The sequence below is a fragment of the Musa acuminata genome, chromosome BXJ3-9 (assembly GCF_036884655.1).
Source record: "Musa acuminata AAA Group cultivar baxijiao chromosome BXJ3-9, Cavendish_Baxijiao_AAA, whole genome shotgun sequence".
In the NCBI taxonomy this organism is placed as follows: Eukaryota; Viridiplantae; Streptophyta; class Magnoliopsida; order Zingiberales; family Musaceae; genus Musa; species Musa acuminata.
Window position 1 is genome coordinate 10,164,185 of NC_088357.1, and position 26,558 is coordinate 10,190,742.

The 26,558-nt window shown below is 36.8% G+C and overlaps 1 protein-coding gene across 6 annotated transcripts; it reads left to right on the forward strand.

Moving 5' to 3' along the window:
• LOC135583671 (uncharacterized) lies at positions 1-25,658 on the forward strand. Of its 6 annotated transcripts, none has more exons than XM_065168655.1 (20): positions 1-1,861; positions 6,031-6,116; positions 6,211-6,253; positions 6,338-6,588; positions 6,690-6,773; positions 6,849-7,316; positions 10,648-10,717; positions 18,733-18,931; positions 19,069-19,181; positions 19,299-19,517; positions 19,770-20,023; positions 20,147-20,371; positions 20,440-20,661; positions 20,772-20,825; positions 20,993-21,058; positions 21,144-21,281; positions 21,611-21,664; positions 23,108-23,167; positions 24,490-24,882; positions 24,963-25,658. In XM_065168655.1, the coding sequence occupies exons 1-20, from the start codon at positions 613-615 to the stop codon at positions 25,125-25,127; spliced, it is 4,413 nt and encodes a 1,470-aa protein (XP_065024727.1). In that variant the 5' UTR covers positions 1-612; the 3' UTR covers positions 25,128-25,658. The 6 variants fall into 6 exon arrangements, with proteins under 6 accessions (XP_065024727.1, XP_009417640.2, XP_065024723.1 ...); XM_009419365.3 differs by having other exon boundaries at positions 10,651-10,717; XM_065168651.1 differs by having other exon boundaries at positions 6,211-6,588.
• The last annotated feature ends 900 nt before the right edge of the window (positions 25,659-26,558 follow it).

The following is a 26,558-nucleotide window of genomic DNA, read 5'->3' on the forward strand; positions in this document are numbered from 1 at the left end:
GACTTATTAAGTGTTTTGGGCCAGTATATGGGCCCATGGAAGACCGGCCCGTCTCGTCAACCCGACGGGAATCCGTAGTTGGACGTCGTTATCTGCGGCCCTCTCGCTTTGACGGTGCCACGTTACGATATCCGCCTTGACACTTTATCAACACTTGGTTAATATTCGTGCCCAGCAACAAATCTTCGCCCTCTTGAAGTCGTCAGATGCGTCTCCGATGCGCTCTCCTTCCCCTATTTAAGAGTTGTTACGCGTGCGCAGACCTTCCTCTCCTCCCTCGCCTCTCGTGCCGAACCCAAACCCAATAGGAGAAGGAAAAGAGAAAAAGAAAAAGAAAAAGGAAAAGAAATAGACGATCGAATTCCCCATCCCCTTCTCTCTCTCTCTCTCTCTCTTCGGATCCGTAACCGAAGCGGAAAAGAAAAAAAGAAAAAAAGAAAAAAAGAAAAAAAAAAGAAATCGAAAAGAGGGGAAACCAGAGCTCGAAACCCTAACCCTAGCGTCCTTCCCGACTCCTCCACCGCTTCGGCTCGTCATCGTCCCGCTCGAGCGAGTCACCCTTCCGATTAGGGTTCCGGCGATGTCGGGCTGCCGTCCCGGCGACACCCGACCATGAGGCCCCCGCGATGCCCCCACCGGAACATGGTCGGTAGAGGCGCCGACGGTCGCCCCGACGCCGAGGAGGATCCCTCCCCTGCTGCCGCTCCGTCGGAGGCGGGCCTTCCGGGCGTGGATCTCCTTGCGCAGGCACGGAAGGCACTTTCGTTCCGGTGCCCCTTCGACGCCGAGGAATCCACCCCTAGGGTTCCGACGCTGCCCTCGGGGTTGGCCTCCTTCCTATTGCGGGCCTCGGAGGGCCACAGAAAGCACAAGAAGTCACAGGGAGAGACCTCCGAGAAGCCTTTGGGGAACAGAAAGCCTTCGACCGTTTGGGATGAGACTGAGGAGTTCTTCCGACCAGTCACCCTGGACGATATTGACATGTTGGTGCCGAAGCTCCCGTCGGGTCCCGGTTTGCTGGACTCGTGCCTTGCCATGCAGGTGACTGGAATTGGCACGGCGGATGGCCAGAAATCTGATAACTTGGTTGCTGATGCAGTTGAATTGAGTTCTATTTCATCGCCTAAGAAGGAAGAGGTAGTCTCGAAGCAGCAAGTCAAGGACACTGAGAATGTTCAGGCAGCTGAGGAGGCTCAACAAATGGAAGTAGACAAGGTTGTGACAGTTGGTGGTGATACATTATCCATACAAGGGGGAGATGATGACCATTCGTCTTTGCATTGGATTTTGGGCTCAAAGGAACGATTCGTGCTCACATCAGAGCGCCCCAATAAGAAAAGAAAGCTCTTGGGTAGAGATGCTGGCTTGGATAGGATATTACTGCTCCCTAATTCATTATCGGGAGCTTCTCTCTGTGATTTCTGTTGTTCTCCAGAGACTAGAGCCGAGTCAAATAAGTTGCTTCGCTGCCATTCTTGCAACGTCTTGGTGCACCAGAAATGTTATGGAGTACATGAGGTTCCAGAGGGGGTTTGGTTGTGCGCTTGGTGCAAGCATTTAGAAACAACAGGAGAAATTTTAGAGAGAGATGGTCAGGAGCCTGGTCTAAGGCCATGCTTGCTGTGCCCTAAAGAAGGTGGAGCATTGAAAATGGTGAAAGGGGATTCTTCTCTGAACACAAGTGGCACTACTATAAAGTTTATGCACTTGTTTTGCAGTCTATGGACACCAGAAGTGCATGTGGTAGATACTGGATCAATGGAACTGGCTATGAACATGGGAGGCATAGAAGACAGACGTAGGAGACTCGTATGTAATGTTTGCAAGGTGAAGCATGGTGTATGCATACGGTGTAGTCATGGTAAGATCTCCTCCAATGATCTTTTATGGTTTTTCCTTTTCAGTTCTCATATACTGCTAAATGTTCAACTTTAGTTAGCTTGTTTTAGTTAGTAAGCATTTGCTGCAGCAAATAACACGATTTAAGTATGATGTTGGTAACACTTTTTTTTGCCGTTTATGCTTGATGAGTGGGATGTAATTTGTCAAATTTCTTGATGCAACAGCCTTGTTATAACTTTCTTGTCCTGTCGATAGCCCTACGTACTTCATTTAATTTTTTTCTTCTTGATTATCTCTAAATTCTAGTGGCTAATCTCGAGACATGTTTGCTGTCTCAGTTTTGTTCCTTCAGTGAGCAAGAAATATGACATTTGATCTTAGCATGATTTTGTGGTGCATGAAAGCTACTTCTGAAAATCTGTATGGACAGTGAAGGGAATCAATTACCTAGTTCAGGTGTTAATTGTCCAGCTTTGTTGACATCATAGATCTATTTAGGTTTATAATTAGTTGGCATTTAGATTGACATCTTATTTGTGCGGTCATGGAGTTTCTTTTTGGCAAAACTTCCAGTAGAAGACTGATTATGTAAAATTCTGATTTATCAATATTTGCAACTTGACATTATCAATTTTTGATAAAAGCCAACTGCCACCAGCTATTGGTAACAAAAGTGTAAGATTCTATGAAACTTTTATTCTTCATGATTGGTTTTGAAGTTTAAATCTTAAAAGAGTGAAACACCCTTTTAGCATTTTCCATGATTACTGCCTTTGGCTTATGGTAGCATAATGGCGGAGGCATATTGATGACTGTGGGGAAGGGGGACTGTAAGAAGATGTTAGTGTTGATGATGGTGGATGTGGAAAAGCAAATGTGCAAGTATAGATGATGGATGTGGTATCCAGTGGCTTCAAGTCTTTCTGGTTTGACAAGCCTTCTCTCATAACCTTCCCACCCGCTTCTTTCTCATTTCTATGTTTGTCTGAAAACCTAGGTCTCGTAAATGACTCAATGGAATTCTAAACTCTAGAGGACTAGCTAAGTTCCTTGTAAACTAATTAGTTCAGTTTACTGTTGATTCTGACCTTATAAAAGAAATCCTTGGTGAGCAACTTTTAGAAAGCATCATCTCATGCCGGCTACTTCCAACCGATCAATTTCATGATGTTTTTAGGTATATGGCATAGCTATATCTACTAATATAATTGATTGGATGAAGGATGAAAACCACACAAGCATGCATAACTGTCATATTCAATAAAATATGGGCCTTCACTATTTCCAGTTTTTCTTTTGTTTTGTGGTCATACAACATTGTTTTTTGTTAAACCTTCCCATTGCCTCCATAGCCGAAGCATATTTAGGGCCTTATAATCTTTTTGACTTTTTTTTACATAAGAACCCTTGAGGCCGTCTTAGTTTTCTTTGTGGATCTGTGTTTAAATTTAATTATTGGCAACCCACTTGTGGTGCAAAAAGTTGGTTCGGTTACTTGAAATCACATTAGAAGATGATATGTTTGATTTCTTTAACTCTACGGAGGTTGACTGGAAGTGACACATCATATCAGTGACAGATGTGGTGCAAAATGAGTAACGGAATGGTTTGTGCATTATTTTGGATGAGTGCAGGGAAAATAGTTCATCCAGAATCATAGGATTAGGTCAACAACTTAAAATATATACTACTTGATGTACTGAAAGAGATAGATACTATTATAGATAAGGGTCTGAAGAATAATGTTGTGTAGGATAAGAGAGTTGTAGATAGATAATATTTGTACTATTAGCAGAGATATTGAATGTTATAAGTGCTTATGCCTCTTAAGCATGATCAGATAATAGAAAAGAGAGATGGATTTATTCAAGGATTTTCTTCAATTAAAAGAAAATTCATCATTGCATAGGATTTACATGGCCATATAGAGAGAGAACATGGAGAAATAAGGGTCGAATGGGGTTTTTGATGTTGGAAGAGGAACAAAGAGGGAAATATGATTTTAGATTTTGTTATAACTTACCATATTTATAATTGTTAATATTCACTTTATGAAAAGAGATAGCATTTGATTACTTATCAGAGTGCATACATTATTTTTGTACTAAATAGATAGAGTTACATATAAGAATTATGATGTATAGAGAAAGCTTGATTAATCAACAGAGATTGGTGAACTTGCTGTATGTTATAGGAAATGGAGATGATAAGAATATCAGGCAGTTTTCTTTGAATTAGATGATGGAACTTAAAAGATACAAGAGTTTTAAAGAGTAGATTGAAGAAAGAAAATATTTGGAATTTGGATGGAGATAATTTTAATATGACATGGGCTTTGATAACCGGTAAGATTATGAATGTGCTAAAGTAGATTGTTGGATATTCTAAAAAGAATTTTCTAGCCTTAAGCGAGAGTTGGTAGTGGCATGAAGAAGTATAAAGAGCACAACAGAAGTATGCTCTAGAGCCTAAAGAACAACAAACTTGTAAAAACACGGAGAATTTAGAAGATATACAGTAGTAAAAAAAAGCTATATTGGAAAATACAAGGTTTTATGAATCCTAAGTTTTAAAAATGGTGAAAAGGACATTTATCACATTGTTGAAGTTAAGGAAAGGAAGAGTGGTGATTTAGATACATTAACTGCATAAAGATAAATATCATAATGTGCTTGTTAACAATATGGAGATTAAGGAAGTTGGATAAATTTTTTATAAATTATTAATGAAGACAATTTTTTACAAGTTATTATCCTGTATATAACAAAGCCTTATACGCAAACAATAATGAAAAGGCTAAAAATTATAGATTTATTCATAAAATTAGAATAATTAAGGTGAAGATGCTTTAAAAAGGATGAAAATGTGTAAGAGGGTTGGACCTAATGATGTCTTTGTAGGTTTAGGGGATCAGAAATCTGGATTATTTTTTATAATAAAATTTGAGGAATAGAAAATGGCTGATGAATGGAGGAGGAATTTTCTTTTGGTACCAATTTATATGGCTAAGGTTGATACTCATATAGGCGAATTAACACTATGAATTTTTGAAAAAGGATGATTGGAGGAAGAAATAAGATGCAAAACAAGTGTTTGCAAGATTTGTTTGGGAACATGAGAAGTTATTTAGTTATTTAGACAATTATGAAAAACATAGAGAAACAAAGAAAGATTTGCATCTCATTTGTATCGATTTGAGAAGAGCCAATGGTAGAGGTTCTAGAGATTGGGTTTTAGAGAAGTAATTATATTGATGTGATAAAATGTATGCATGATAGAGCATTCACTACTGGTAGGATTATTTGGGATGTATTTAGTGAGTGGCTTGTAATTGTAGGATTACATCAAGATCAACTTTAAGTTTTTACCTTTTTTTGCATGGTTGAACTTACTAGCCATATATATAGATTGATCCTCTGTGGTGTATGATTTATGATAACAAATTTTTTTTTATGGAAGTTTAATTGGGATTAACGCTATGATTTGAGTTCTGGAGTCGAATCTTATGTTGTAAATGTTCTGGATTATCTAGGATAAATATCGATATGAGGTGCCCAATAAAATATTGTTCTGTATTTTATCATCTATCAGGGCTATATGTTGTTGTTCACAAATAATAACATTTCTTGTCTAAGACTCTAAGTTTATAAGCAACCTGGATATGAGGTTACTATTAAAATATTTGAACCAATGTATGCCACTTAGTGCCAATTAGAAGCATATGATGTAATTTGAACAATAAATAGTCTACAATTTGATATGATTTTTAAGGAAGCACTAATAAATTATTAGTTAAGGGTCTCAGAGATTAGCATGATATTATCATGGATGATAATCCATTGTAGTAGGCTTGTTATAGAATACTTAATACTCAAGAGGCAAATTGTGGCTGCGGAAACTTTTAGCCATATAACGAGTCTGTGTGGACTGAATATGTGAAGTCATTCATTCACAATTGTGCCTATGCGGAATGCATATACAGCCTCATATGCCTTCAGAATCACTAACAAGTGTGCATGGGAATTCATGAAATAAAGCAAAGCACATTTTTTGTAGACTAAATAAGATGATATTTTTTATGGACAGTTTATGGTTCAAGTTGGAATTATTTAGTACTCATTATAGTTTCTTGGTTCTTAATTTTTAACTTTTCTGGTTATGGTAACTGGTATGTGTGGAATATTTCAGGAACATGCAGGACATCTTTTCACCCTCTGTGTGCAAGGGAGTCAAAGCATCAAATGGAGATATGGGGAAAGTTTGGATGTGATAATGTGATTTTTCACTGTTTCTCTTCCTTCCACATAAGCTCTGGCCTTTGCATTTGGCTTACAAATGCTAAGTTATTTCTTTTTCAATACTTTGTAGGTTGAATTGCGAGTTTTTTGCTCAAAGCACTATACTATTCAAGGTATGGACAGTGTTAAAGATCCAAAGAATATGTTGGCTGTTGGTGATCACTCTTTAGAAGCTGAGCCTTCGTCTGCTGTTCTAGCTGCTAAAAGGCTTCCAAAAGTGCGATTTACTCGCAAGAGCAGGGATAAAAGCATGGTGCAAAATGAAATTACAAACTTGAACTCGGAAAAGTTAGTACAAATGGACACGGATATGGAGCAGAATGCTGTGGCTGGTAGGATTGCTTCTGAAGGTAATCAAGCAGGTTCAGATGCAGAGATGGATTCTGGTGGAGTCATTGACAGTGGAAATAACAGAACTCCTGTTGATGTTGCTGCAGTTCTAAGAAAGGTATGATGTTGTGAACTGACTGTTTGTGTTTAACTTATATGGATGCAATTGTCAAGGAATGCTGCCATATTTTTGCATGCTTTTCTTTGTTATTTGTGCAGCTAATTGATCGAGGTAAAATTAGTGCTGATGAAGTTGCAGCAGAGATGGGCATCTCATTGGATTCTTTACAAGCAGCTCTTGTTGTATGTGGGAAACATATATTTGCTTACTTCATAGTGTGCCTGTTTTTTAATTGAAGTATCTCATTTATTTGGCAGGGAGAAACAACATCCTTTTCACCTGGGTTGAGATTGAAAATTATCAAATGGCTTCAGAGTTCTATACATATGTCCGCTTTGCAACAATCAAGAGTTAGAAGTAGCCCTGCAATATCATCAGATATTAAAGGCAAAGATATTGACGGTTCAAATGCTGCTGCAGTAAAAGATCCTGAAAATAAACTAGCTGGTGATAAGATGACAGATGTTGAAGTGTTAGATGCTGTTCTGATTAATTCATTACCACCACGGCGGAGAACGAAAAGCAACATCAGGATACTGAAAAATAACAAAGCATTGCATTCATCTGGAGTAGCTTCAGTTCTGGCGAACGGTAACAGGAAAATAGTTGACGAGACTGATGACATGCCAGTTGTCATCAGTGAAGATGTGAAAGGAGATATTAATGGCAGGAAATGTTCCAATCTCGTTGAGAGTTTGTCAAATGAGCAAAATCTTCCGGAGATGGTAACGACTCTAATTCACAAGTTTGAAAATGTTTGCATTTATTCTTAAGGACTGGCTTGGCATTGATCTCACAGGTGAAAATTATTCAGATTTTGTAATGTTCATTTGCAGGCATTCACATGTTTCATATATCTTGGTCATTTTAAATGTTTATTGTTCCATAATGTATCTCTAGATTTTCTTGAATTATTCACCTTCTAGCTCTCGTAAGTGTCTAACCATTTCTTGTGGGTGTGGTACAGTCTAGTTTGCTCCCATTTCTATGGGATTACAACCAAACAAGTACTGTTTTCACTCAGAAACCAAATCAAAACAAATTGTTTTACAGTTTGGTGCAGTTCCTAGAACAATTTATACTGCCTATTAATTTTTTTTTACCAACATAAAAGTCACCACCAGTTACGTTTAAGTTGTTTATTTAGATATTACTTCCAAATTAACCCTCACTCTCTCTAGTTTTGCTTTTAGTTGACCACTACTTGTGAATTTTAATATAGTATGTAACTATTAATTAACTTTTGACAATGGAAATGGAGATGGGAATGACAGTTTAAACCAAATAATTTACACCTTTAACTACTTATGGGTCAGATTGATGCTTAGTTTTCTGCTTCTGTTGTTTCCTATTAGGTGTAATCTACTAGCCATAGCATCTTATGGATAGGATTTGCATCCCAAGAATTCGTGTTGCCTGCTGAGCATGCATCAGTGTTGGGTCTGCATGATGGCTGGTTGTGCAGTCACTTGTCCAGCTGTGTTGTTGACCTACCATAACCAGATACACATATAATTGAGATCCTGGCTACAGCCTATCTAATAACTTGGAAGTTTAGATTTGTGGCAATGATTAGAAATAGTGTATGCCAGCTTTAAATTTCTAAGCTCTGACCAGAGTTGTTTTGCATGAGTCTCCTCTCAACTTCCTGTTAGAATGTAATACTTCACTACTGTGTTTCCTTTTACCTCAAGTTTTTTTAATCAGAATGTTCATTCATCGTTGTTCTGGTCTCTGATCTCCAAAGATGATCAAATGGAAATTGTTCACTTTTGTACCAGTGCATCACACGAGAATGAGACAACTCAGTAAAATTTTGTCCATTAATGAGACTGAGATTTAAATACTGTTAACTTAACTAAACATATGGCTCTTTACAAATCTCAATAATGGCAAAAGATCAATGTAGCCGATCCCAAATAGTTGGGACTTTATGGCTTTGTTATTGTTGTTATTGAATGAGACCGAGATTACTATTGCTAATGTTTTTAAGGTCATAAGGTGAATGTTAATCTTACATTAATCCGAGTCTAGATATAGATTTTTTATTCAGACTTTAGATTTGAAAATATCCATGTCTGATTTGATGATACAAGGACCTTTAATTCTATGGTACAAGTAACTTGATTCTTATCCTCCAGACTCAAGATATCATTATCTACTTACCCTGTACAGAAAATTTTATTGCTCATGCCTCATGCCATTCAACTATGTATCACACACTATATTGAGGCCTTCCTGGTGTGAATGGGTCTTTTTCTGGCTGCAGTCAGTGTCATCCTGGTACAAAATTAGAACAAGGCTATACCAGTATGTGGCTGAGTATCTTATCTTGTTAATTCAACATTTGTTTTTGAACTGAAATTTAGTTGCATTTACATGATTTTTTAACTGTAGTTAGAGATAGTTAATATGATGAATTTTGATTCTTTTAGAGTCAGGTTGAAAGAATCAGTAAGATATTAACTTCGTCAAAAGAAGAATCTTATCGAGGAAAGAAAGTGACTGGTTATAGTGTCCTGTTTAAGACTATGTTCAGCAATGCCTATGAGTCCTAATAGTATTCAACTCTCAAGATAAAAAGGCATGGTTTAGAGAAACTATGAGAAGCATAATGGGCAATCCACTTTAATTCCTTGGTAAATAGATAAGGGTTTTGAGTTATTATAGTAATTATAAGTTGTTATCAACTTTTCATGTTAATTAGTGAGAGATTACAGTTGTTTCTTTGGGTATCTAGCTTTTATCCAGTCCTCTGCTCTTTAGTTCTCAATATCTCTTCCTTTTTCTGTTATCTCCTTTTTTATGCTGTTGCAATTAACGTGATGACTATCTTTTCCAGTAGAACCCATCATAAGCGGTCTATCCTCTTAATGCAGCATGGCAGTTGACTGAGTTAATTATTTCACTTGGCTCAAATCTTGTGTAGAAGATAAACCACAAGTTGCGGGGTGGTGCTTTTTGAGAAGTTATGCGAGTTTGCTATGGAACTTCGTAGTTGAAACCAAACAAATCTTAGTAATTTCCTAGTTTGTTCTGACACAGTTGTGCATTGGTCCAGGTTTGATCAAATTTTACTAGGAATTGGAACTGATCAATGCATCATTTTCAAGATCAGATAGTGGAGATTTTATCTACACCATCCTCGTTCATTCTTCATAATGATTTGATGGGCTTTGGTGCATTTTATCTTGTATTGATAATTGATCTGGTTAGAGCATTTCTCTTTGAAAATCATCTCCTATTTATAACTTGGAAGAAGTTATTAATTAACATATCACTCAGGTTGTGTTATAGCATTAGCCCTGGCATCGTGGTGAGGTTGCTTCTTTCAAGTGATTATCATTCATGGATAGAACTTCTCTGTTTTCAGAGATAAAACATTTACACTACTCCCCAACCCGCATTGGTGGGGACAAGGCCTTATTTTATCTTTCAGCTTGTGTTATTCCATGTTGCAACGTACCCATTCAAGGACCAGTGCAGACCAGACCACATGATTCAGGGTCTCCAGTGTCTGTTTGTGCTTATCTTGTAACAGACCAGTATGTTATGTGAATGTACTAGTTGAGTATTGTCACGGGACAAGGCCTCTGCAAATTATTTTGTTGGAATGTGCCTTAGTTTTTTTTTTTTGCGGACATTTCTCTTATCATGTGAAGGGCACCATTACTGATGCTTGTATTGAAATAATTCACTGTGGGTGCATTATAGCCAATGATGGCAATCCTTGTCTTGGGTGATGAAAAAATCAGGATGGTTGCATGCTCTTGTTTTGAACAAGTGTGTATAGAAACTTTTATTCAAGCATAGTGATGTTGCTTTTCTTGTGAAGACACATCATCAGGTTTTACATTGTGTACCTAAGGATCATTAGATCAGGCAATGTGGCAGCTATCGTCTCCAAGATGATGATTCTGCCCCCTTTTTGCTATGTCACTTTTGACCTGATTGAATTTGACTTTTATGCACCAATGAACAACTTAGTATGTCTATGAAATGGAGTTATTTACTTGAATTAAGATTTTTTTCCTAATGGTGTAACGTTAATTGTAGCAGATAATCGAAGACATGTTTAAGATTGAGGATTCCATTTTTCCTCTGGATCCAAATGGAGGGCAGAAAAGTATGCTGTTCTTATCCTTTATTTTATCCCCTTATGTATTTCCTTTATTTTTACTTCCTTTATATAAATCCGTTTTTATATCACTTAGTCTTTTGTTTATGTTATGGCCGGTGGAAATATGGACTATTACAAGGCTTGCAATTTTGTGGGTCTCACAATGGTAGTACTAAATCCAGGTCGGATTGGTATGTACCATCCAATACTGGTGTACTGGACTGGTACATATGGTGGACTGACACTAGATACATCGATAAATATCAACATTTGAAAAACGATAGGAAAACCAGCTAGAAATTAGAAAAAAAACTCTACTTTAGGGTTCTTTCACCTACTTTCTTGGTTTATAGAATCAAACTAAATAGGAATAAAGAAAATCTGAGCTATAAAACAATAGAATACAGAATCGAATTTCTTAGTGGCTAAGGTTCGACGGCATTCTTATCTTTATGGATCCATCGAAGAACGCTATCACACTGTCATGCTCATACTGAGTTGCCTGATATCTCATCGCCCCCTTGTATATGTGTTGATGCTCCAAGGAAGCTTGATGTTGGTTGCAAGGTTGAGTCAACTTCATGGCCATGATCCTCGTACGCTCCTCCATAGCGCATCTATTAGATTCCTCTCGATTGAGTTGCTCCTATAGTTTAAGTGCTTTCGGTGCACCGTGGTCTTCTCGGAATGGCTTCTTATCTGCAGGGAACTCATGTCAATTTCACGACATTGTGAACTCCATTGGCCAAATGCCGCTCTATATGGATTATTCCTCCATCCCGACCGATGCAGTCACAATGGACATATTGCCAATGATGATGCTGTCCAAACGACTAGGGTGGTTCCATGCCGGACCATAAGATCCTTGCTTTGGGGTCATTTCCCTAAAAAAGAAAACATTTGATCATTATCTACAAATTGAAAATTCTACAAATTGGAAAATCTATGATGACTATATCCAAATAGATCAAGCCTACATCCGTTTAGATGTACGTGAAATAATAAGCTCTTATTCCAATTCACATAACATGGTCTAATTAGGCCTAATCACACAAAATATACATTAATTTCAAGCTAATTAATTGAAATTAATCTAAAGATTAAATCATAAGATTACCTTGATCTGAAGAGTTCCACTATTCCCACTTGTTATCCAATTGAACCTTCCCTAATAGGTTTGGAAGGTAACTAGCGAGCTTAACCATGTTTAGGCTAAAAAACCAAGAGTAAGAGTAATACTGGGGAAGAGGAGGTAGCCGAATGGGGCTTAAATACGCCACAGAAAATTAGCCAATGGTGGCAACTTGTAATGGTCGAAATTTGGTCGAAAGTGTACTTATATCAGCCTGATTTCTGCTGAAACAGACCTGGTCCTCAAACCGGGTATCGACCTATAAATATGGGTTGTACCATACTGTTTCGACTGAATTTGCAGTCGATGATCAAGTATACTATGTGCTGGCACGATTATGATGTTGTTTGGAGATTGATATCCTTAATTTGTTGTGAATTATTACAAAGAATTTTCATAAACTTGTTTCAAAAAAGCAAATTTGCTTAGAGATTGCGACATATTATGAAACCTGAATTCTTGAATAAATTGGTGGCTATATTCTTTCTGTATTTTTCCCATAGAAAGAAGATAGACTGAGTGAGGAAGGGAGAATCAAGATTGGATACATGACCTAGAGCAAGAAGAAAATTATCAAAGCCATGGAAATATTTGTTTGGGATGTTGATCCTTGTTCAAGGATAACTTATTGTTGTTCCATTTAGGGGCAGGGTGGTCTTTAAGTATGTGCTAGAAAAATTTGTGTTCCTTGCCCTCCAAAGTGCCCAGAAGATTAACTTTTCCCTTATGTGTCTCTCGTTTTTCTGCAATTATATTTCCTCTGTGTGTTCGATTCTTCTGATAACAGGGAGGTTATGGCAATGGAAGACCTGATCCTAAACCAGGCAAGACAAGATGATTTTTTCTAAGGTTCTGAATACCATACCATACCGATGTACCGATCAGCTGTCGGTATGGTACACACCAAGCTATACCGAGTTATATCGACATATAGTACACTAAGGTGTATCGATGTACTGCCCGTACCGAGCGGTATGGTACGGTATTGCAAACCATAATTTTTTTCATAATATAACAGGATTTTGTGACAAGTTCAAATTATTTGTGAAATATGTCGAGGTAGTCATCTCTGTTATTGGTGATGGATTTTTCGAAATCTTAATTTGCCTTTACATGGAACTCATACTAGATTTCAATGCTTGTGAGATATTCATAAAGGGTTGTTTTAGGTTTAGCTTATTTGATTTCAATGAGCAAATTTGGACACAAAAAAGCACTTTCCATTTTTTTGTTTGATTTAGTGATTTACCAAGAAGGGGCTAGTGGATACTTGTATTTTCATGACTTTAACTGTTTGGTTGCCTGTCCATATATGTTTCAAACTGATTCATCTTTCCTTTTTGTCATAGTTAACTAGTCAGAAACATTAGGGATGGTTAGATTATCAGCCTTTGCTGACTGAGCTGGTGTCAATGATTATTGGTCTCCAGTGGATTACTAGTAAACAGTTGGGCAATAGATTGTTGTTTGGTTATTGCTGGTAGGTTTTTGGATTGTAATTATAGTTCGTTCACCATTTGTTGTCTTGTAATACCAATTTGCTGATATTCGTTGGACTGGTCAACTCACAACTGCTCAATAATCGATGTTTAACGTATATTACTGGCTGATGATATTTGACCGTGGTAGACAGTTGGTGATCACCACGACACCTTTGTAGTTTGTAAGCTATTGATCTTGGTCACCTGACAGTAGTTGGCTTTTGTCCATTGTTCATTTCTCTGATGGTTTGCCAATAAATAAAGTGCCCATGTATCAGCATTTTCTGGAATGTCAATCAGTGAGTTGTTGATGGTACTTGACCTTACCATTGATGGATTATCCACCTGCAATTGATTAAAAATAATATCGATCATTCTTGGTAGTTATGCAAATGACTAGTAGCTAAGGAATCCCAACAATGTGTTCAGGTTGAAGTGACTTTAGCCTGATTTTCCCATACACAAAGAATTCCATTTGTGAATATAAACAATGCTACTCTCCTTTGTGGTATCAATTAATTTCAATATGGTATATGATCGATATGTATTGTTAGTGTTGAAGGCCGATCTGATTATATTTGATTTTTAACCTTTGGTTGGAATTGATTGGAAATGGTTATACTCAATTGGAGTTGGTCGCTTGAACCAACCCTAGCTAATTTGACAACGTTTAAAGGAGAGAAGAAAGGAAAGTTACCTAAGGGGGCAAGTAGGAGACAGAAGCCGAGTTGCGAATAAAGAAGGCACTGCTACTATTGTGTTTGCTAGTTACTACAACTCTCGCACTTGCCATGTGTTATCACTTTATATGTTTGTCATCCTTTACCGGTAAGCCAAAGAGAAGAAAATATACTGAGAAAAGGGAAGGACAGTGAGCAACTCTTAGTTTTTTTAAAGAAAAGGATGCCATCTTAGAGAAAGAGAAGCCATGACATTTATACTTAGTTCCATATCCCATGGGTATTTTTTGTAAATATTTTATTCTCTTTTTGTTTTTGCTGTACCCATTACTTCAGAAATATTGTGTCCATATTGTGCTTTATTTCCGGCTTCTGGAAGGTGGACTTTGAATCTTTTTTGTGTGAAATATATGGTCGTTTATTGCAATGATATATTTGTATAATGTTATTTTCTAATGATTATAATATAGTCATTTTTTTGAATTTTTGTCTATTATTCTTCATTGTTATCTTTTATGTTTTAGTTTCATATCTTTTTTTAACCATATTATGGTAGAATAATATGATAATTTTATTTTCTAAAATTTTATGTTATGTTTAATTTTCATATTGTTCTACTTTTTTATAATTTTTATTTAAAATTATTTTTTTGACTGAGCTTGATCCTGCCAATTTGTCAATCTTGATCAAATTGGCTCTAGTTTATTGTGATCTCCAAATTGTTCTTGTGAAACAATATTTTCTAAAAGATCATCCGGAAGCTTTATGGTTTGGTGTTAATTGTAACTATTAATCTTAACTAACGTGGATTTTGAGGTGATTTGGATTTTAGTAGTGATTTTGGTTAAGTTATAAGGTAGTGCAATCAATAATTTAGATGTTGATTCGATCCTGAGCAATCTACCAACTGGTACCACCTCATATCCTCAAAAAGTTGAAATTAAAAATAATTTCTAATAACTACCAACCTCAATGGTCCAGTACCAATCCTTAGTCGAAACAATAAATGCCGATCAATACATATTGGTCCAACTGGTATTTGAAACTTGGGTTTTTAATTTCGAATGATACCGTCCGTACCTGGTGGTATGTACCGGTCCGTCAGTAGACCAATACGCGCACCGCCCACTACCGGACGATATCGTCGATTGGGGTTGTTTTCACCTCGTTACCATGCAAAATCGATCGGTGATGGTCGATTTCGACTGTCGCCGACCGCTACGAAGCGGTATTAGCCGAGGGAGAAGGAAGAAGGGAGAAGAAGAGGGAGAAGAAAAGGGAGAACCTGAAGATCCGACGTCGCTCTCCCTCGACGATCCCGATCCATCGTCGCACTCTCTCGTTGGATGCTGCAAATGAGATGTTACCTCCTCCTCGTCTGAGGCGCCGAGGCCTCGGCGTCGTCGGCGAATTCTCCTCATCTTCGCAAGGAGAAGAAACGAGGCGACGTCGTCGATATATATATATATATATATATATATATATATATATATATATATATATATATATATATATATATATATATATACATACATACATACATACATATATATATACCGAGCAGTATGCCAGAGCGTACCGCTTTGACACGGACTTAGCTGGATTTGCCTAAGTCGTGCGGCACCCTCGCGCGTCCGTCCGCAAAGGTCAGCCTCCCCGAAGCCTCCCATTGTCCCTTAGGACCACCAAAAGAGAGAACGGGTTAGAGAGAACGCCTCCAACGGGATCCACAAGCAAACATCTCCGAAAAACACTTCATAGACAATGCAAATTACAAACAGACTTTACAAGCTCTGAACAGTGGCACAACAAAGGGTAAAATGGTCCATTACAGACCGAAAAGCTCTCGCACGTGTCTACATGACACAATCTTTATTTACAAGCCTAAAGAGGCCACCAACCCAACTAAAATGGGACTATTAAGCCTTCGGCCGTCCCTTTACATTCTGTACAAGGCATGAACATGCCAATAGACACGGACAGATATAAGCATTACATCAAACACCTTGTTTAGAAGTTTGTCCGTGACAGCTTGGTATACTCGTACCGTACCATACCAAGTTGATCTCGATACTCCGGTACGAAATTGCGAACCTTGTTTGAACCTTAGGTGCAAGACTGTTGATGACATGAGAATCGAAGGTTTTTTCCTTTTTGTGACATTGTCATCTGTTTTTTTCTTTAGTTCTTTAGGTAAGTTCTGTATGCAATTTTTCCCCACAAATCTTTGCCTCTTACCATCTTCAATTCACATCACCTATAATATGGCTTGACAAGTATAATCTCTCTATGAACTACTAAGGAACTGACCCCTCTCAACCAGATGATGCAATTTGTATATGCTGGGAGATTAGGATAGTGCTGGTCCATTTCATTGGTTGTGAAAAATTGCGTTGGTGTTGGTGGATGAAACAAGTAGACATGATTATTAAAATTCCTTTTCATTGGTTTTGAAAATTTATTTTTTTCTCTGAAATGACGAAAATGATTGTTCTGAGCTGCGATCAGTTGAGGTCCCTTTCTGCTGTTGTGATGCTTAGGATTGGGTGACAACAATATCTATTTTCCAAAATTTGTTCTTACTCGTGGTTGGTGTTGCTGGATGAAACTTAGACATGACATGGCCATTAGAATTTTTCAGAAACCTCCATATGTGGCTGTTTGTGTAAGTTGGGAACTTAGGAAAATGCTGATGGGTCCATTTCCTTGGTTTTCAATATTTTTTTAAATGATATAAATGATTGTTCTGAGTTGCTATCGATGAAAGTCGTTGGCTGGCGTTGTGACTCTTAGGGTTTTGTGATAATAATATCCATTTTCTTTTACAGATTTTGTTGTTTAGCTATAGTTAGTGTTGATGGATGCAATAGGTGAGATGTGACAGTTTGAATTTAGAACTTTTATATTGCAAACGTGTGCTGACAAGTACATAATCAGATAGCATAAAAGAGTTCTCCATGTTGTACATGAATCTGCTGAATGATTGGCTCCAATTTTTCAATCATATGCATTCTCACTGTCACTGCTTGATAAAATATTATGCTGTAGTATAATATGATGTGATATGATATAACTTATATCAGTTACAACCCTTCATGCAAGTAATAAAGGAGTAAATGTCACTTATTAGACGAACAACACATCATTGAGTATGTTTTATAGAAACAATGAAGTTTGAAACTCACATATATTTGTAGTTCTACAAATGTATGTTTATGCAGCAATAAGAGTCTTAACTATTTGTTGATATGGAAATGCTGCATAATATGGCCCAGATTTGCGTATTCAGGACTTTGTTAGTTACCTAATTATAGTAGATTATTTATTACTTGGCTGTACAACTCTCAATGTAATATTATTTTATCAAGGAATTCAATTTCACCCGATACGGTATGGTACAAGTGCTATGGGTGGTATGTGCCGCTCAGAGGCTCTCATGCGGACTGCCCTGTATCGGGCCCAATTTAAGAGGTGGTGGTACATCCCAAATCTCGGGCAATATGATTAAAACATGACGCTTCGACCGTTATCGACATGTTTCAATTTGTAACACCCCAGATTGCATTACATTATGATTAAAAGGTTTAAAAATAGGGTTTTTTATTTTCCAAGTATTTTTTTTGGTTTTTGGGGGCTTTTTTGGTTTGATGGTACATACCAGTATATGGACATATGGTACACTGGTACCGACTGGTATGTACCAGTCTGGGCCCGGATTGGCGGTACCGATCGGCATTAGATTGCAAACCTGGATTTTTATTATACTTAATTTTGTTGGAAGAAGCAATTAGTAAAGACAATCTTTCTGAAAGATGTAAAAACATCTAGATAGTAGGTGCTTGTCTATAGTTCCTTAGAAACTCTTATTCTGTACAATTTATGTGCACAAGATAGATGTTTAAAGTAGGAGGTACCTACTGGTGGTACAGTATGGTTTTGGTATTTATTAACTTAATATGTTATGTATTGGCTTTGGTAGTGCAAAGGCTTAAGGAAGCTGGACTCTAAGATCCGGCTGTTGAGCATGAGCATATTCAACCTTTGTGATCAGTTTGTACCATATGGAACGGTAGTTGCTAGATGCTTCCTGAAAATTAACCTTTACCTTTCTTTTTCTCCACAAGCACATTTCAGGCACTGCAAACTTCTTATTGTACTTGTACACAGTATATTCTGATATCACAAGTCTATTGACTATACCAATTAGTTTCATTGGGAAGATTGCTGCATAATTTCGTTCACAAAATCTTTTTTAAGGGCTGCTTATAATTATATTTACAGAATCATTTCTGAAGTATGTTGGCAGTCCATAACATTGTAGTAGGTTCTTAGTCTGTATGATTCAGATTAGTTTTGATTAGCTTTTGATGGTTTGCAAGAGTACTCGTCTGTAAAATGCAAGATCCCAAGAGTTGGATGTCCTGCTGCCAGCATTCTTGCTGTGGCTTGACTAGCTTGCCAAATGCCAAGGGCTGATGCAAATCCATGGGTAGTGTCAGGCCGAAGTTCTTATATAAGTTCTAGAGTTCACTGGATTATACTTCAATTAGAGAGATGTTCTCATAAGCTATACCATAAGCTATACCTTATATTTATGACATTCTGTTTGCTGCGCACATTTTTATAAATACAAAGAGCTATTCAGGCTTATAACTAAACAGGTGAAGTATGGAACTCCCTTCATTTGTAATTATGCAGTGGTGTGATTTAATTGCATATTTTGGACAGGAAGCCCCTCCAATGTTGGTCACAGTGACTTGTCTGATGCAGAGTATAAGGTGGATGATGCTGTGGAGAAGGTGTCTTCTCTTGATTGTAAAAGCAACCAAGCTGATGCTAATACCACAATACCATATGGCTCGCAGAGGGATTGCTCTAAGAATTTTGAAAGTGACAATGTGCTGCTTTCTAGTAAATTTGATCTAGAGTAAGTTTGATAAGTTCTTGAATAATTCTCCAGTATGGTTCTCATAATGCTTCTTAACTTAATACGTTAATTTCCACATCACTATGAATAGAATTAATTTGTATATCTGCATTTTTAATTCTTTTTTTATTGTGCAGATATGATGGATTTTGTTCAATTTCTAATATTCATCCATTGATCAAGAAGAAGTTGTTGCATATGCAGAACTCTGTGTTCTTCAAGAACAACCCTAGAGTTCCTTTCTTCAATGGTAAGTCCTTGTAAGGAGTATCTACATCCAAGACTCTGTGGACGTTGTGAATTGTTCTTTAAGCCATAATCATATCATTGTCCATTTCACCTTCATAAAAAAAAACTTGTTTTACAGATTCAGCTAATATTTTGTGCCCTTCCTGCACTCAACAAAGACTGTCTTGTTCCTGCACCGGTACAAACCATTCATTGGATATGACAAATCTCGACCAGCTTTCTAAAGCTAAAAGGATGGGTATCTTGGGACTTTCCCCTGAAGATGAAGTGGAGGGGGAAATAATTTACTTACAAGCAAGGCTACTCGATAATGATGTTGTGGTCAAGCATAGTTATGGTGAAGCCATTTTCTATATATATATTTATTATTATAATTTTACTTTTGTTCCACTGGAAACATGCACTTAAAAATGTGTTTTTGGAAGAAAATGTCAATCTCTATTCGTTTGGTACAGATGTCATTGAAGTATATGATCATGGCTTTGAGATCTGTTTTCTTTGAACTTTATCTTTATAGTGATTTGAATAGTATTTATGATCTTTATTTATCTCCACTTGCTTTCATTAAATCATTATTGTCATTCTGCAGAAGATTTATTGTTGAAGATTGTCCAGAATCTTTCACATGAGCTAAATGCTTCAAATAAACACAAATGGGATTTAATCCTTGTGAATCAGTTTCTCCGTGAAGTTAGAGAAGCAAAGAAGCGGGGAAGGAAAGAGAGAAGGCACAAAGAAGCCCAGGCTGTACTTGCTGCTGCTGCTGCAGCAGCTGCAGCTTCATCAAGAAACTCTTCATTAAGGAAAGATTCAAATGATGAGATCATCTCAGCAACTCAAGAGGTGAAATTACTTCTCTTATTGGTGTCATATATATATATATATATATATATGTTTATATTTATATTTTATATATTCATACAAATGATCTTTCTTCTTCAACCACTTTATTTTCCTTGTCGATAGAGCTCTGTAAAAGTCAATGCTGCAACTGGTAGAGCAGGGTTCTCCACTGCATCGGTGCCTCGGGCAAGAGAGGCTTTGAGGTCATCTGTTGCTAAACTATCATCAGATAAGCATTCTCTGGCTTTTCAGATGCCAGATCTTTTAAAAGATAATGCACTGTCATGTGAAATTTGCATGCGAACTGAGACAATATTGAACCGGATCTTTGTCTGTTCAAGCTGCAAGGTAGTTTACATATAGTAGGTCTTAATGATTTCTTGTGAAATTCATATTAATACTGACACGCCTGGCAGGTTGCTGTTCACTTAGATTGCTACCGTAGGCTTAGAAATCCAATTGCTTCATGGAAATGTGAGCTATGCGAGGACATGTCCTTGCCATCTACTAGTCCTAAAAGTCAAACAGATGGCAAGGATAGATCTGCTGCTATAGCTCAATGTGGCTTATGTGGTGGTGCAACCGGTGCCTTTAGAAAGTCAGCAGATGGTCAGTGGGTTCATGCTTTATGTGCAGAGGTAATCTATTTAGCCTTCCTATGGTGATATTTATTGAATTTAGGTTTCTCTTGGTGTCACCAGCATTTCATTATCTCACAGAAGAAATTGTACCATTTTTTACATTTTAGTGGCTGTTGGAGTCGAAGTTCAGAAGAGGGCAAGAAAATCTAGTGGAAGGAATGGTAAATTTGTGTTGCTATGATTTGCTTTCTGTATATTTTTGTTCATTTCATATTTTCCCAATTATACACAACAGATAATTTTTATAAACAATTCCTGCTCATTGTTTTGTTGTATCACTATTATTAGTAATATGTGAAATGTCCCTCTTTGTTGTGTTTTTTTGCAGGACACTATTTTGAAGGAAAAGGACACTTGTGGTATCTGTTATTTCAATTTTGGTGCATGCCTAAAGGTTTAGCTCTTTCCCATGGTTTGGCACAGTTATACAAAATCTTATATCAAAATATTTTCTGATCATTTATGTTTTCCTAGTGCAGTGCAGCTATGGACACTGTCAATATACTTTTCATCCTTCCTGTGCTAGAGCTGCTGGATTTTACATGAATGCCAAGGCCACTGGTGCAAGCTTACAACATAAGGCTTATTGTGGCAAGCATAGCATAGAGCAGAGAGAGGTTTTTATGTTTTACCTGTTGTATTACACTTCTACTTCTGCATAACTTGAATAGGGAAATTTTCTTCATCTGACATCCTAATGATAAAAATATTTGTTTAGAAAAAGCATCAAGAATCAGTACTGTACCTTATTCCAGTTTGCAACCAGAAAAGAAATGAAAGAAAAATGCAAGAAGAAAAAAAGTTCATTCACATGATTAGGAAAAAAAACTGACATTTGAAGTCGTATAAACCTTCGGTTCTTTTTGTGTTTGAGATATCACCATATCAATCTTATACTTGTTTGGCCTTTTACACTGTCTTACTGTAGCTTTGATCTGATTTTCAGGCTGACAACCAGCAATGTGGAGCTGAGGATCTGAAGAGCTTAAAACAAATACGGGTGAGATTGTACTATACCTTGAACCAGTAATTTTGTTTTGGGTGGTTGCATGTTGCATTGCATTTCATGGCTTTACCTCATATATAAATGCTGATCCATATTTTGGGTTTTGCACTGAAGTTAATTCCTTTTATTCTGGTCATCTTCAAATATTTGTTCAGATATATTTCATTTGTATCATTGATCTACAGAATGGTAACATATATGTTGAAGATAAGATTCGACAGACAACAGAAAGTGGCAGAGTTAGAAACCTTTATTAGGCTTTAAAATATTGATGAAAAGAGGTAGAAGCTGTGAAATGTCGTAGTTCACAAATCCTTGTGTCAATTAAATTAAATTTGAGTCATCCACGGCATAGTTGGATGAAGTAGTAGTATAAAGTTACATGTTATAGGACACATTTGCAAATGCAGAGTCATATCGGAATGGCCATGTGCCCAAAATTTCTTTAATCTTTGTTCATTTATTCTGAACACAGCCGAATGTAGTGGCATGAAATTTAAATTAATTGAAGCTGATTTTTTGTTGTACTATCCTTCTCATAAGTATACAAAAAATTTCAGAACCAACTTATATAGCTACATATTTGCTACTATCAGTTTTTTTTTCTTGGTTTAAACTTCCCTTTACAATCTTTAGTTTTTTTTTGTTTTTCTTATTGTTCTTTTGAATTGCATAATTTTTTCATGTAGTTTTAAATTTTAATAATGATTGCATAGAGTAAATGTCATAGCCTTGTAGTACTGCTCTATATAATGTTGCCTTAGTGAATGGTAAGGCAGCTTTTCACTATATTATATTACTGCTATTTGCAAATTAGAAAGTTACTAAAACTATTTGTAAGCATTTATGTTGTTGTTATTTTTGGGGTTCCTAAGCCAAGATAGTGTATAGAATAAATTTTTGGTGACCTGCATCCTTTGATTCTCTAAGGAGATCCTCAGTGGAAATGTTGTCTATCAGATGATTTGAACATTTACTGGTTCTTCTAATCTTCTCCAAGAAAACTAATCTCAGTATATGAAAAAAAGAAAAGAAAAAGAGAAGTGGAAGATTAAAGGACACAACTACCTTTTGTTGTCCCTGGACTAGTAGGTTGCAAATTTTGGTTTCAGATTGAGTTGTTTGTTAGGTTTCTAAAGACGAACCACAAAGGTTTCATATTGGGACACTGCAGCTTTGTTTGTTCTTGATGTTTTTGTTGAACTATAAAGGTGTCTGCTGGTTAGTATGCGAGTTGAAGTGGAATTTTCGTAGGTGGTGGATAATTTAGATGCCGTCTATCATTAGAGGGTTATTTAATTAGATAAGCATGTTTGTGTTGTTTTGTGGTTATGAAATTTTAGTCGTCTGACATTGTGTTGCATAAATGATTTAATTTGGGTTTATATTGCTTATGTCACATGAGTGGCTTTGCTGATTTAGTTTCTGTTGCTACAGGTTGAATTGGAAAAATTGCGTCTTCTTTGTGAACGCATTATCAAAAGAGAAAAATTAAAGGTACCTATCTCTAACTAATGTCTGTATTTTCATTTTAATTTTTAAAATCCGTATCTGTTCTCATTTTGATGGCAACTTATCTAGCTTGACTATTTGTTTGATTGTTCCTATTATTTCTATTTCTGAATTTTTTTTGTACGCAATCAAGCCTGCTTTATAATAGCTTCTGGTCCTTTAACATGTTACCACCCTTGTTTCTGACCCAATTAAACACATACTTGATTAATTGATGAATGCCAAGGCCTTGCTTGTCATTGCAAGTAAACTAAGTGATTTAAACATACCATGGGGGCACATAATATTCCAGGAATCCATGGATAAATTTTACGTTGTATATCCATACCATAGCCTGTATGATGACCCATAATGTTGTATGTTTTAGTTAGCTATTCATGAAAAAACATCGTTCGTATTTTGGTTTCATCTTGGTTCCTCCAGCATCTCTCTACACCTACTTGAACCCTGTGTATCTGCATCTGGTCGTAGTGCGCTTTTATAGTATACAATATATCTTCTTTGCATGGGAATATTGTTATACATTTTATTTTATTTATAAGAAACATGGTATGCTCAGAGATGGAGGTGCATATCCATGCCCGTGACCATAGATGCTTGTAAATATGAATGCAGGCAGCTATAAAGGCCTGCAAGTAGAGATCTAATTTACATTTGCTTGGTTGCCCCTGATAATAGTTGCAAATTGCATCAGCAAATGCAACCTAACTATTTGGTTGACTACAAGGAGAGTAGGATGATAACTCTAGACTCCGAATGACAGGGCATTCTCTTGTTAGAACGATCATTTAAACATAATTCATTAATCTATTTGATAATTTGAATTTTGTATTATCTTCACTGATATTACACTACATTTTGCCTATTATATATTATTGCATGTATAACATGGACTTTGGTTACTTGTTCATTGGTAGTTTGCCTGCAATTCCACTTGCAGATTCTTTAGTTGCGTTACCTGAAACTAGTCTACTTGCAGGAAATTAAATGCCTCGATTTGGTATTTGTTACAAATATACTTCTAGGTAACAGTTGTGGGGAACCACAGTCACTTTTTCTTTGGATTATACACAAGGCCCATAAAATATAAAATATTTGCATGTTCCTCATATGCATTTTTAGTAGATAGCCGCTGTAGGTTGCCTCTGGTCCATTGAAGATTTAGTTGCCGAAGTTAATCTTTAGAGTTGTTCTCAAAGTAAACATGTGTTGATTGTCATTATTTTACCATATTATGTGCTGTTTGCTGGTCAGTTGCAGTATGGCATATTTTGTAAATGGTTTATTAACTAATCCATTTTTAACAGAAAGAGTTGGTTCTTTGTTCACATGACATACTTGCTTCAAGAAGGGATTGTGTTGCGTATTCAGTGCTTGTAAGGAGTTCCTTTTTCCCAACTGGCACTAGTTCTGAATCTGCTACAACCTCTATAAATAATAGATCCTACAGTGGAACAGTTCAAAGATCAGACGAGATCACTGTGGACAGTACCGTTTCTGGTAAAAACAAAATTAGGTTTTCCTTGAACAATAGGGACTTTGATAGAAACACTGATGACAGCTCTACATCACAACTATCATATAAATGGAAATTAGCCAATAGGGAATCTTTTGCTGGTAAGCAACTTCCACGCAGATCAACATCTATTGCTTCAAGGAGATCAGCAGAAGATGGAGAAAAGAATGCTAAGGCAAGAAAGGTAGTAATGTCTGCTTTGATTTACTTTAATTGTTCTGGAATGATGGCAATTTCTGTGATCTTATTTTTGTGATCTACCAGACCGAGACTTTCCAGAAGGAGCTTGTGATGACTTCAGACCAAGCTTCTATGCAGAATCAACGGCTTCCTAAAGGATTCTTTTATGTTCCTGTTGGCTCTCTTTCTAAAGAAAAGCCAATTACCCAGGATTTGGAGTCTTGTGAGCCACGAGAGCTGGGTGGTTAGTTGGAAAAATGCGCCTGTCGGTGCTTTCTTTCACTAATGGAAACCAGGGTGGCCCAGTGTACAATTTCAAAAGAGAGTGCAGGTTGGTTGGTGTGCTGATGTTGCAAAAACAGAAAGGCTGATGAAGAGAGGGTTCGCCAATGTATTCATACGACAAAGATGCGACCACGAAGCAAATTTCGATATCAAGTTTGTATATCTATCGAAGAGAAAATGTACAAAGGGCAAGAGGGAGTTTCCATTAACGTATGATTTGGGCTTCAGTGTCTGTTGACTGCCAACCATAGGCTGCCTGCCATCGGCTCCCGGCTTCATGAGTACACTAGGAACTTGGCTCCTGCCATACATCTGTATATGTGGGTATAGGATCATTTAGGTTTCAGGTTTAAATTATTTGTACATTCTTGGTATCCTGATATCTGGGCCTTTTTTTTTAAGGACTGGTAGCTATTTTCTTTGCCCAGGTTTCTTGTTAGTGTCATCATTATGATATTGCAGAAAATGGAAAATTACATAGTTGAAAGTTCAGCATTTACGAGTTTTAGGAAATACAGTATCATGTTGCTTTTAACATGTTGCAGGAATCACTCAGTGGGCAATTGGATGCAAAGGTAGCAATTGTTGATTGTAAATGTCACTTTGGTGTGCTGTATTTCATGAAGCTTAATCTCTACCATTTACTGAAAGACTAGTTATTTGGTTGGTTTTTAGTTGTTTGGTTCTGTGCTTATATTCTGTGTCCTTGCAGCTTTCTTTTTATCATTTCTTGAGCATCAATCTGACTCATGCATATGCAAAGCCAGCATGGTTTGACTTCCTCTTCCATAGTTAATTGCAAGTTCGATCAAAGGCACTTCCAGTGTCTAGCATCAACTTTCTATTTGTGCCTATGGACTTAATTTTAGTTTTGAATTGGAGGACATGTTTGATCAGATTATTTCTTGATGGGATTAGTTTTTGGAAAGAAAAAAATGAGGGATAAAATGGATGGATTCAAAGCATTTCCCTTTGTGCCCACTGTTCAAGAAGTATGTTGGCTTTTTTTCGTTTTTCTTCATCTGGGATATCCATCCATCATTACACCTGATGGAAAAGTTCATTATCCTTGTGTGGAATTACGAGTATTCCATGGTTGGAAGCTGTGTTTACAATATATTTATTTTTTGATTGTTTATACTAATGATTTTTGTTCTTGCCTTTTTTCTCAGCTTGTGATGTAATGGTGCCTGTGATTCTTAATCTCATCTCACATCTGATGTGCAGGACTAATATGTTTTCTTCACTTGGTATTGTTTAATTCGTCTGCCAATGTCTTGCTGCTGCTGACTGCTCTTGTGGTGTCACTAGAGTCTATCTTTGAATCTGCTGGGATATTGATTTGGCTTACATTTATCTTTAGCACATGCATCTTACAAAAAGTTCTTGATTATG